This window comes from Dinoponera quadriceps, unplaced genomic scaffold (genome assembly GCF_001313825.1).
Source record: "Dinoponera quadriceps isolate SergipeBrazil2010 unplaced genomic scaffold, ASM131382v1 scaffold558, whole genome shotgun sequence".
Lineage (NCBI taxonomy): Eukaryota > Metazoa > Arthropoda > Insecta > Hymenoptera > Formicidae > Dinoponera > Dinoponera quadriceps.
The window spans coordinates 863,606-875,436 of record NW_014554665.1 but is presented as its reverse complement, the minus strand read 5'-3'; the positions used below and the strand labels follow the sequence as shown (position 1 = coordinate 875,436).

Genomic DNA, 11,831 nt, shown 5'->3' with positions numbered 1-11,831 from the left:
TCCTAATCAGTAGTGTGTTACGGGCATAATGGCTGTGTACAAATGTCCCTAGGAATAGGAAAATTCTATACATATGGCGAAACTTGTTGACGACGAATGACACATGCGAGAAAGATCGTGTATTTCTAACGGTGCGGAAAATTGATCGATAACTCGAGCATGCCACCGTGAAGCTAATTAGAAGCGTGATCGCTTTTAATATTTCTTCTGAATCTGTCTGGATTTTCGAAAAAATCATTCTGGGAAGAGGTTATGATGCATATCTCTTATCTATTTCTTTCCTCCTTCAAAAATAAGAGCCCGTATTCAGAATCCTCTCTTATCGATAAAAGTGCATCTAAAAGTGGCTTAGGAATCACTTGATTGGCTAAGAAGCTGCATTTATTAATTTATTTGTCGTGCAGATAACTGGAACTTACACGTCTATCGTCATTCCTTTTAATACACCCGGTAAGATTGGTGGCTGTGACTTGTCGAAGATGGTTCGACGTTATCACGTGCAAGGCTACGAAAACTTCCTCAAGTATGTCGAAGCCTTGAAGAAAGAGGAGCCAATTTACATACTTTATACCGGCACAAAATTAGAGAACGGCAAGAGTTGGTGTCCGGATTGTGTTCATGGTGAGTCGTAAAGCATGCTTCCACCTTAAAAATTTATGCAATTTTTTTTATAATTTGTTGATTACTACAAAAAGATGTGGTTTTTAGTAGAGCAATATTTCCAGATATTTACTTCACCTGATTATGTATGATATTTGAGCTTATAAGAGAAAGTTGAGAATTTGACAAATATATTTTAGATTGAACTTCAAATTTGAATCCAAATTTAATTCATGCGATAGTAACTTAGAAAATGAATTTTCATACAAATAGATACGTTGAGTTTCTAAGTATTTATTTTATTCTGTTTTAGCCGAACCATTTATTGAGAAAGGTTTTGAGACAGCACTTGAAAAAACACAATTAGTGATAGTTGAGGTTGGAGACAGGCCATTGTAAGCAATCGAATGTACTTTTATATTTATGCTACTAATATCTTCATTCAAGTTATCACAAATGTTGATAGCAGCACTTTTAAACTGTTCCTTGTATTAAATTACAATGATATAAGACAAGTAACTTTCCTAAAGTCAGAGACTAAGTAAATACATGCTAATAATTTTAATTGTATTATTTTAATCTTTTACATGTAATATCCAGTTGGAAAGATCAAAACTGCCCATTCAGAACAAATCCTGTTACCAAGTTGAAGGTTTTACCAACTCTATCAAGATGGGGTACTCAAAAACGTTTAGAAGGTGATCAGTTGCTGAAACCTGAACTTATCGACATGTTACTCACAGACGAAGATGATTGAGTGTTCTTATGTTTCCTTTGTATATTCGAGTATATACATATATAATATATATTTGTAGTTTTTATAAATATACACATGTAGGAGCTATATAATTCATATCCTGAATATTACCATATTCTTTTTTTTTTACCTATTTAGATATCCTACTTTAAATAAAATATAATCGCACCACAAATAACAATTTATATAATCCGAGAGAAGAGAGACTTGAGAGACAATATCGAAATATACATTTACACTCATATTGTAATTGCAATAATAACATTTAATACGTGAGCATTTGTCGAAATACGGTTTCGACAACTGTAATAGTTGTAAACTTTAAACAAGAAAGCAGATATAATTAATAACACACATTTAACTAAGTCTTGTACGAATGTTATTCGAGTGTTCCTAAAAAATATATTTTTACTTGGATTTACTATCAAATATATATAGAAGTTACATATCCACCGAGAACTTTATCTTATCTAATTCGCGTGTATTACATTTGATATGAGTAGAAAACAACGTATGTCTTAGAAACTGCTATAGCTATATTTTCCTAATAAAACTCGTTTTACTATACGACAGATGCTGATGCCTCTAACTTTCCGGGAGGTGGCAAAATACGTACTGAATAATGAATTTTCTTATTCTTCAGAAAGCTGTAAGTATTGTCAAAAACAACAGAATCTGAAACAGATAAATTCATCGAATTAAAATGGTAATATACATATATAACATATTATATATTTATAATTTTTATAAATATGCATGTAGGATTAATCCACGTTAAATTCACGATATCAGTTAAATTCACGATATCGTCGTTAATTCAGTGTATTGCTACAACAGTCAGCTTACAAGTCGCTGGAACTTCGCAATTTAATATGCCGATTTCTTCCGACTGATGGGACGCAACTCGTTTGATGGGTACAACTTCTGTTTTCATGCCATTTGTCGTGTCTTTTTTTAAGATTCCGAATTTTATATCGTGATCCTCGCTTCGGAATTCCCAGCTGTACAAATGACTCGAATTATCTATACAAATGTCTTGTTATTTTGAAAATATTTACCTTAAAATCGAGCCCGCTTCCGACGCAGTGACGTCAAATTCGATTTTTCCACCTTTTCGAACAATCACAGTAGTATGTTCCTCACTTAGCTTATCCGTATTATTGGCATACATATCTTTTGGTATTTTACCACCTTGGCAAATCTACAAACAATATCGATGATCACCCATCCGAGTTGAAATAAAATAAGTTACATCGCGTACATATTTTATGTTTAGAAAAAAAAAAGATATACTTTTATATCTTTCTAGTACAAAATATTTGATTAATTGCAAATAAAATCTCCGGTTTAAATTGTATGAAAATTTCTTATATAAACTGTACACAAATCCAGAAGAGACGCAAGAAGATTGAAATATATTACTTTGGTGGTGAATTTTGGGTTGCCGTCTGAGTCCGTTAACGTGCCACCAAAATGAGCGGGTAGTTGGTTTTTCGATATGCTCTTAAATATAGCTTCTTGCCATTTCCGTGGATCGGCTTTATATATGTTTATCTTCGATATTGTATATTCATTCATAAATTTTTTTGTTACAGAGAATGCTAAAGCGAAAATTCTGGGCGCTGCAATAAGATTATTTTAGAAAAGACGATATAACGATCGCAGCTTTATTTATCCTTCTTTTTTTGGCCGGTACCGATATGCCGATATTTTATCACAATCGTGATTAAGTAATTATTGCGGTTTCATTATCTTATCGGTTCAATCAAACCTACCGTTAATAATAAAGCACATTTTTAGAATTTCTGGATAATTCGCTTCGTACATTTGAATAAGTATGATGACCAATTCGCCAGCTATAAGAATATAAATACACATAAGTTAGTAAAAGTAGAAAAACTAACAAACATGAACAAAATATATCGCGCCTATAAGATAAGCGATCTCTGAAGTACAATTTGATTTTGTCCGAATACCTGGTTTCCACAAATACTGCTTCAAGTTGAATCCCTCCATATCAAAAATTACCGTTAATTGATTAGCGATCTGTCCGTGCTGCTTGGCTTGTTCATTGGCTAACTTCAAATACTGATCCAAAATTTTCACCGTACATTTGATAAATTCCTTCTGCGTTATTACGTGCAATATTCCGTACATGTCTAAGCCGGCAAATGGTACGATGATAACTGCAAACAAAGTATCGGCGTATTTTTGCATTTTCCGATTTACTTTGCAAATCAAAGGAAAGCGATATTACTTGGTGCGCCGTCTTTATCGAAACCACTTGATCCATAAGGTAAATAATCCTTCAACACTTGGGGAGGTTCCCACTCGGATAAATTATCGGCCTCCCATTTTTTCCGCCACTCCAGAGACTACAAGACGAATGAGAGACATCGGTTGTTTCATTATTCTTATAAGAATACATAAGATAATGTATCGCGTTGTAATCAAGATCGGTGAAATTTCGAATATTTATTCGATGCAACATGAAAATGATTTTCGAGAATATTCCAAATACTGAATACGTATACAGAGTGACTAAACAGTATCAGACCAATGAAATATCTAGAAAATAAAACATTTGAGAAAAAATGTTTCAACAAATGCAATATCAAACGGCGATATCCAATTTTACTCTTGAGCGCAAATATGGAGGAGCTCTCAAGGTTAACTTAAAAATTTTTTAATGAAATATATATAATAAAATTCCTCTTTCCATAGCCCAAATATAACGCTCATTTATATGCGGCATCTATCCTTTCACTAGCCGTGGTATTCATTGTTTAAATTGAATGACAGAACAGAAACTGGTAATGTCAACAAGCTTTAACGATATTCTTACAGCCCATGTTTATAATAATGTGTATTTACAGTATTAAAAAAATGACACTGTAATGTTATACTTAGCAAACATTGGAAACAACTTTACAACAGTTGATATACGACAGATATCGATGTATGTATATTAACAACCAGTGACATCATGAGTGCGTGTGAATTTTTAACTAAACATTACATAATATAGTCAAGCTAAACAATAAATTAATTTGAAAATCAAAACGTATTAAACAATAGTGTTTTTTTCAATCAAACAACATGGTTTGACCCCAGTGAAATACAAGAGAGAGAGTGAGAGAGAGAGAAGGAGGGAGGGAGGAGGAAGAGGAGATAGTAAAATGTACCGAGCAAGAAATGTTTCCCGCAATTTGCAGTTAATGGTTTCAAGATAGGTTTCACACGCAGAACAGAAAGTGAGAAAGGTAATCTTCTGAAAGAAGAAATTATATTGATAGGATACTATATACTTTGCATTACGTATTCCCTGTTTTCAATCATTGTGAAACTTCTCTACACAGAGATCTAAATGACAACATCGAACGTATTTCGAAGAACTGGCTTATTACTTTCAACTTACAAAACATCTTGTGCAGAGAACAACTTTCTATTTCATACAGAACGTAATGGAGAATAAAAAAGCGAAGCATCAATTGGACCATTATAATCTTAATGTGGATTCGAAGAGTTCAATCATAATTCTTTAGAATGACGCGAGCAAATTATTGGCACTATTTAAAAAAAGTTAATATAAAGAAAAGATATATATAAAAGTAATATATAAATAGTTACGATTGTGTCTTCCTCTCGTTATATTCTACAATACAAATTATAGAAATTAATATCAACTTTAAGCACAAAATGTAGCAAAATATATGTGGGTTAAGTTACACACATATGTATGTATGTATGAATGTATATTACATGTAATGAAAAATTTCTCTTGTTAATAAAATCTATTAAAGAATATTTGAAATATGAAGGTAACTTCATGTTATATATTTATAGTACTGCAGTAACAATCATGTATAATCGTCAAATGAGATTAATGTTTCTTACGTCAAAATGGTATGTAATTTTAGAATATAAAAATTTTTCATCGAGAAACAACTCTCCACGTTCAACGTAGAGGAGAAGTTAGTTTCCAAGGTGCAATAACCTATAGTGCCGCTTGTGAAGTTGGTGCTTGCCGCGTTAATATTTAATGACTTGTGGGTAATACACGTAGCAGAGAAATTTAAAAGGCTCAGTAGCCGTAGCCGGAACGTGTTTCACCAGACTTTCTCAATTGGACTCGTCTGCGCCTTTTATACAACGTGAATTGCATTGTACAAGAGATTCTAATTTATGAAGGACAATTGAATATGTAATCAGCGTCCGTGACAGTGCAGTCTGATTAAATGATCATTTCGCATTCCGATATGTATCGCTGCATGTTTATGTATTCATTTATTTATCTATCTACTTATCTATTTATTAGGAGAGAAAGAGAGAGGGGTCGAGAGGCGAGAGAAAGGTACTTACATCTCTCAACATTTTCTCCGCTGCAGTGGGATCCCATTTTCTTGCTAAAAAAAAAAAAGAAAGTAAAAATATAAGTTTAAGAGTGTGTATTTCAAGTTATTATTATATATTATTATTATACTATTATTATATAACATTCTGTAACATAATTCGTGACCGGCGGATAAATATTATTTATCAAACCATCAATACTAATACGAAGTGAAATATATGAAACAATTACGGAATAATAAACATAATAAAGAAATTTTGCATTAAAAATGATCCTCTGAAATTTTGTGTTACCTTAACACGGAGAGTGCGTTAAAAAGTACGCAAATGTGTATTGACCAGATGAATTGTGTTAATTTAACATTATATTTATGTGCTCTTTAACACGTCCGCCATGTTAAAAGAGAATACAAAATTTCGGTGGATTGTTTTTAACACAAATTTGTTTACTCTGCACATAAACTTTCTAATAGCATTCGAACATATTATAATTTCTGATCAAATATACAATTAAAATCATTAGTAATGAATATGTTATTATATTTAGCATAAATATTAGATATGAAAAGTCAATCAAAGTTCTACTTGTTGATTATTAGTGACATTCATCATTTTCTTTCAAAACAATTTAACTGCTTCAAATTATAGGTACTACTTCGATACTTGAGAAATTAAAATAACGATGGATGTGATATAACGACGATAATTATGGTTTTTGCGATGTGTACAAATGTGCGCTGTTTACATATGTAATAAGGAAAGTATCCTTTGAAATCACCGCGCGTGTTTTCTTTGATAGTACTAATACATTATGTCGAGACAATACCTCTCAACCAACGAAGCAGAAAATGATCATCGTGGTGTGGTTGCAGAACATCTTGCACGGATCGTCTAAACTACAAGAAAAAACACATATGTAGTCTTAAGCGCAGTATTATATTCATGATATTATATATTTTAGAGGTTAATGGTATTCAATCGTGCGGTTATCTATTTTTAATCAAGTTTATGCAAAATCATTGTTATTTCGCGATTGATACGAAATTTGCATATTAACATATTATCAGGAACTAATTCTGTAAATAAATGGTCTTTTTAAGTGATGCACATATTTGTCCTCCTCCGAGAAAAACGGCCACGTTTTTTTCCGTCAAGTCCGATGATTTCGCAGAATTTTAACGATAATAAGATTTTTTGTTTGCAAACTAAACACGTAACTTTAATTACGTTTTTAAACACGTTTTTTTATTGCACGTTATTACGTTTTTTACGCTTTTAAACACGTTTTTTTATTACACGTTATTACGTTTTTTACGCTTTTAAACACGTAACTGTTAATTACGTTTTTACAAGAATACACAACCGTCATGTCTCGTGTCTTCGACGCGAGGAAGTAAAATTTCCCCGTCGGCTTTCTAACTGTCAGTTACGGGACGGTCCACGCGAGACGGTCCATATTAACCCGTTTCAACCAAATTCTCGTCAGAAAATATCTACGTTTACTTTCACTGGAATCTCTAGGAACCATATATATATATATATATATATATATATAGTATCATTTGGGGGGGGGGGAATCATTAACAAAAATATTTTTCCGACGGCAAGTATAAAGTAATCTTCGATAGCAGAGATCGGCCACTAGTCGCCGTGTGCAAAATGAAGGAAATGTGAAATATGAAAGATGAAATACCGATCTCCTTACATCTTAAGGTAACTGTTCGGCTATCACCATTTATAGGCGAGAATGTGAAAGAAGCAGAAATTCGTGTTTGCGAAGGCGAAGGTATCGGGCGTTCATACGTCGAATGTGATTGCTATATAGCGAATAAACCGGTTTCCTCCGCTGTGAAAGAACGATTGCCTACATTTACAACCTCGATAGTCTCTTGTTGCGTTTAAGCAGAGTCAAGTGTATTGTTCCGTAAACGGTGTTCGGTGCTCGTAACATACGGAAAGTTACCTCTTTTTCGTCACTTGAAGCGTAAAACAGAAAAAAATGCGGCATAAACTCGACCGTACGAAATCAAACTTTCTATTTTAGTGTTATTTTCTTTCGTTCTTTTTTTCTTTACAACTGTTAAGAAAATAATCTGGAAGGTGAGGCAAAATCTTTTGATGAAATTACTGATTTTTTTGTATGTGCGAGATATGCATATATTCACAAAGGTTAACCGGATATCAAACTAAAAGACACATTTAATTGATGTTTATAGCCGATTGCATCATACAAGGCACGCGAAATCAAGATTTTGAGACAGCCAATCAGGCATCGCGAAAAAGAGGCTTGAATATTCCGATATTTTTCGAAATGTTTGTTAACTCGCCTTTTTCAGTAAGGGAAAATTGTAGCGTTAAAGGGTGACAAGGGTGTGCGTCTTCGACGCATGAAATTTAATGACGATTGTTAAAGTCGTTAAAAACGAACATCTCCCTCTCAATCAAAACTCAAAAATCTTGTGAATAAAACTATATTTCAATGATGTATGAGCTTTCTTTAGCAACTAATTTTCTGATTAATTGTTCTATTGAATTATTAACTATTTAATAATATTTTTGCGCACGATTCATGTCCCTGTTACCACATTTATATTATACATTTTATAACATGTTTCATGAGTGAATTATTCACAATCGGGACACACGTGTAAGAATTACTCGAAAATTACTCGTTTATTTTCCATACATAATTGATACGATATTGTAATTTAAAACTACACACTTATCGATGGCATTTTTAATTATGTTGGGAAATTTGCATTACAGACTACGAACCGTGACCGTCTTCAATTATAGCATACTAATGAGTCATGGTTCGTGACATAACGTTTCCTTTCGTTTCTTTGAGGAAAGATCGTTTATTCAGTCGCTGTTTAGTTTAAAATTTTCTAAACTATTTTCTTCGCTATATATATATATGTATATTCTGTATCTTGTATCGGCTGATGTGACGCTGATTACATCATGTGCAAATTATAAAATTTGTTTGTTTTTGTGTATTTATAAATTTATATTAGCTTATATAATTACTTAACATATTAACTCATATAATCACTTACATTCATGATCAATTTATTCATCTATATTTATTGGCCTATATTTACCGCATCTTGTGGAGTATTTTGCGCGACTACCGTACGACTGAACGTGAATACCAATAACTATCAATATTTTTATGCGTGCGCATTTATAATTTTTCAAAACTAACGGCTTCAAATATTTGGCAGATTTCAATATTCCAAGTGCAAGTTAGTACCGTAATGCATAAACAAAAATAGAGAGTATTGGCTCTCGTGAAGTTGTCAAACGTTAAAATTAACTTGAACCTTTGACAAGAATTTTTTAGATTCCCATTTTTTTTTACAATGAATTATCAAATAATTATCAAATAATTCTTAGTTATTAATTGATTCATGCATCGTTCCTCCGCAATAAGAATTCCATGAAACATGAATTATTTCTAAACGTAGAACTTACTTTCATCAATGCAAATCGTTGATCGTCTGCTAATTTTAGCGAAGTCGACATTTTTGCCGTTCGAGCACTGTCAATTTTTTCTTGAATGTAACGTTTCTTTTATTGAAGGTTGGGCTCGTCGGAAAACGATATGGCTCGTTCCTTCTTGCAGAGTCTTCGCAATCAACTTTTTTTTAACTCGACTGCTATAAAATTAAAAATATTTAAGCAAATGAAGTCTGTGGCAACACTATTAGAAAGATAACAGTTAATATAACATGAAAAGGCTTCATCGAATTTATAAATGTTTAAAAATTCATTAAAAAAAAATTCATTAAAAATTCATAAAAAAAATACAAATATTCAAATATTCCTGAGGATATTTATAAAACACTATATCTTCGTAGGATATTTATGAAACACTATATAGATATAAGGAGAACATAATGCGCACGCAAATATATTCAGTAACGTACGATAATATTAACCCTTTGCACTCGAGGGCTCCGGAGTGGAGCCATTTAAAATTTGTCTTCAAACTCGAGGGCTCCGCTATGGAGACAATGCAAATAACTTTCAGTTCATAACATAAGGACAAAGACAAATCGTAAAAACTATTGTGTATAGGATATTCCGCTCTTGCTATTTGCATTTGAGTTTGAAGAGTTTGAAGACAAATTTTAAATGGCTCCGCTCCGGAACCCTCGAGTGCAAATAGTTAAATAAACTTGATATGATGAACGATAAACGATTCACGATCAAAGATCAAGAAAAATTATCTGAAATATTTTCATACGTCATATCTATATTTCTCTATCTATAATATTATTCAGAAAATAAAAGCAGTGAAATAAAGATAATAAGTGGAAATAATATATATATATATATATATTATATATAATATTATAGACGATAATTTTCCCTGATCTTTGATCGTGAATCGTTTATCGTTCATCATATCAAGTTTATTTAACCATTTGCACTCGAGGGTTCCGGAGCGGAGCCATTTAAAATTTGTCTTCAAACTCTTCAAACTCAAATGCAAATAGCAAGAGCGGAATATCCCATACACAATAGTTTTTACGATTTGTCTTTGTCCTTATGTTATGAACTGAAAGTTATTTGCATTGTCTCCATAGCGGAGCCCTCGAGTTTGAAGACAAATTTTAAATGGCTCCGCTCCGGAGCCNTATATACACACCTTTGTACATATTATATAAACTCTAACTATATCAGACTAATTGGATTATTGGACTAAATTATTAACTGTATTTCATAGAACGAGAAGACGCATACAAGATTAAGACAAAATATTACGTGCGTTATTATTTGCATTTATTCGCGTTGCAAATTATTTACCATTTGTGAAGAAACTAGTTGTAGTCCACTTTTGTAGACAATAATAGTGATAAATTATAGTAACAATAGCTTGTTGGCTATTCTATAATTACTGATTGATTGTTTATAAAATTGATTATAAAATTGATATATATACAAAATACTGCAATATGCTTGTCATGAGACTATACACCACGATTAAATCGTAATTAAAAATTGCACATTGTCATCGACGATCGTCAATGTGGTGCTATTAATAGTTTTCAGGGAATTGTATACGAAAAAATACATACACGTAACAATATAACGTGATACACAAACGTGACAACTTTTTTAACGATATTGCATATATGATACGTTAATATATTGTACTATTACTTCAAGCCACTTATCACTGAGATTATTATCGCGATAAATTCAATCAGTTTCTACCCAAGACAATGTGCGCATTTAAAAACGTTACATAGCAATCTTTTAAGGATACTCGAGATTTTTCTTTCCGAACATCCTTATGGATGCTGCATTTTCTTCGATCCAGCCTTTGTATCGGTGGTATTATTTACGTTGCCGTTCATCGTACACGCGCAACTTCCTCAACGCTTACCGTATCAGACGCACGATATTATAAAGAAAACAACTTACGTAAAATATAAAGAAATGATTGAAAAAGAATGCACCGAAACGTACGAAATTGCCTAGCTGCAGCCTTTAAATCACTTCCTGTTTGCGGTTCACTCGACGGGCATTCGGACGAACTCCGTGTTTGGGACCGACGCAACTGGCCGGCGTCGACTACACATTGATGCAACAGGTGACCGCGTTCGCCCAAGCCTGCTACCACGCGTTCTCTACGAAGGTGAGATAGACGTCGCGAAGTGAGCGGTACTGAACGAATGGTACCGCCGTTCTTAGCAAAGGCAAACTGCTTCCAATCCTTCACCAAACCCCACCATCGCCGATCGTCATTACTATCACTGTATAGTACTGTCGTCACCATCTCGATTTCTATCTACGTAGACGAATAGGTACGTCGAGAAGTACTTGCCTTTTACCGATGTCTTGAACTCTCGTAAGAGCACACACGTTGATAATTTCGACATTGTCAGGCGCGCAACACTCACACATACGGCTCACGAAATAAGGTCTGTTTCGCGAAAATAATGTGTTTGTACATCGGTTGAGATGCGTAATGTTAAAGCTCGATATCTGAGCGGTATTTTGTAAATTGCTGTTTCTTTCACAGAAAGATCGCGATACTTCACATCGTCTCACTCTGTCCTTATCGGTGTTTCGACGAATGAATGCTGACATCTCTTTTAATATATAA

General features: G+C 33.1%; 2 protein-coding genes across 5 annotated transcripts; one reads left to right on the top strand and one right to left on the bottom strand.

Moving 5' to 3' along the window:
• Positions 1-41: 41 nt before the first annotated feature.
• LOC106740713 (thioredoxin domain-containing protein 17-like) lies at positions 42-1,453 on the top strand. Of its 2 annotated transcripts, none has more exons than XM_014612025.1 (4): positions 42-131; positions 405-621; positions 914-995; positions 1,201-1,453. In XM_014612025.1, exons 2-4 carry the CDS (start codon positions 480-482, stop codon positions 1,355-1,357), a joined length of 381 nt encoding a protein of 126 aa, XP_014467511.1. In that variant the 5' UTR covers positions 42-131; positions 405-479; the 3' UTR covers positions 1,358-1,453. The 2 variants fall into 2 exon arrangements, with proteins under 2 accessions (XP_014467511.1, XP_014467510.1); XM_014612024.1 differs by having other exon boundaries at positions 60-249.
• A 133-nt stretch (positions 1,454-1,586) lies between these two features.
• Positions 1,587-11,739, bottom strand: LOC106740711 (SEC14-like protein 2). 3 transcript variants are annotated; one of them, XM_014612018.1, is made up of 11 exons: positions 11,192-11,739; positions 9,188-9,372; positions 6,537-6,606; positions 5,720-5,763; positions 3,615-3,732; positions 3,334-3,543; positions 3,133-3,213; positions 2,780-2,979; positions 2,416-2,558; positions 2,204-2,358; positions 1,587-2,032 (listed from the first exon to the last, which is right to left on the bottom strand). In XM_014612018.1, the coding sequence occupies exons 2-11, from the start codon at positions 9,236-9,238 to the stop codon at positions 1,920-1,922; spliced, it is 1,185 nt and encodes a 394-aa protein (XP_014467504.1). In that variant the 5' UTR covers positions 9,239-9,372; positions 11,192-11,739; the 3' UTR covers positions 1,587-1,919. The 3 variants fall into 3 exon arrangements, with proteins under 3 accessions (XP_014467504.1, XP_014467506.1, XP_014467505.1); XM_014612020.1 differs by having other exon boundaries at positions 9,188-9,369; XM_014612019.1 differs by lacking the exon at positions 11,192-11,739 and adding an exon at positions 11,147-11,164.
• Between the last annotated feature and the right edge of the window lie 92 nt (positions 11,740-11,831).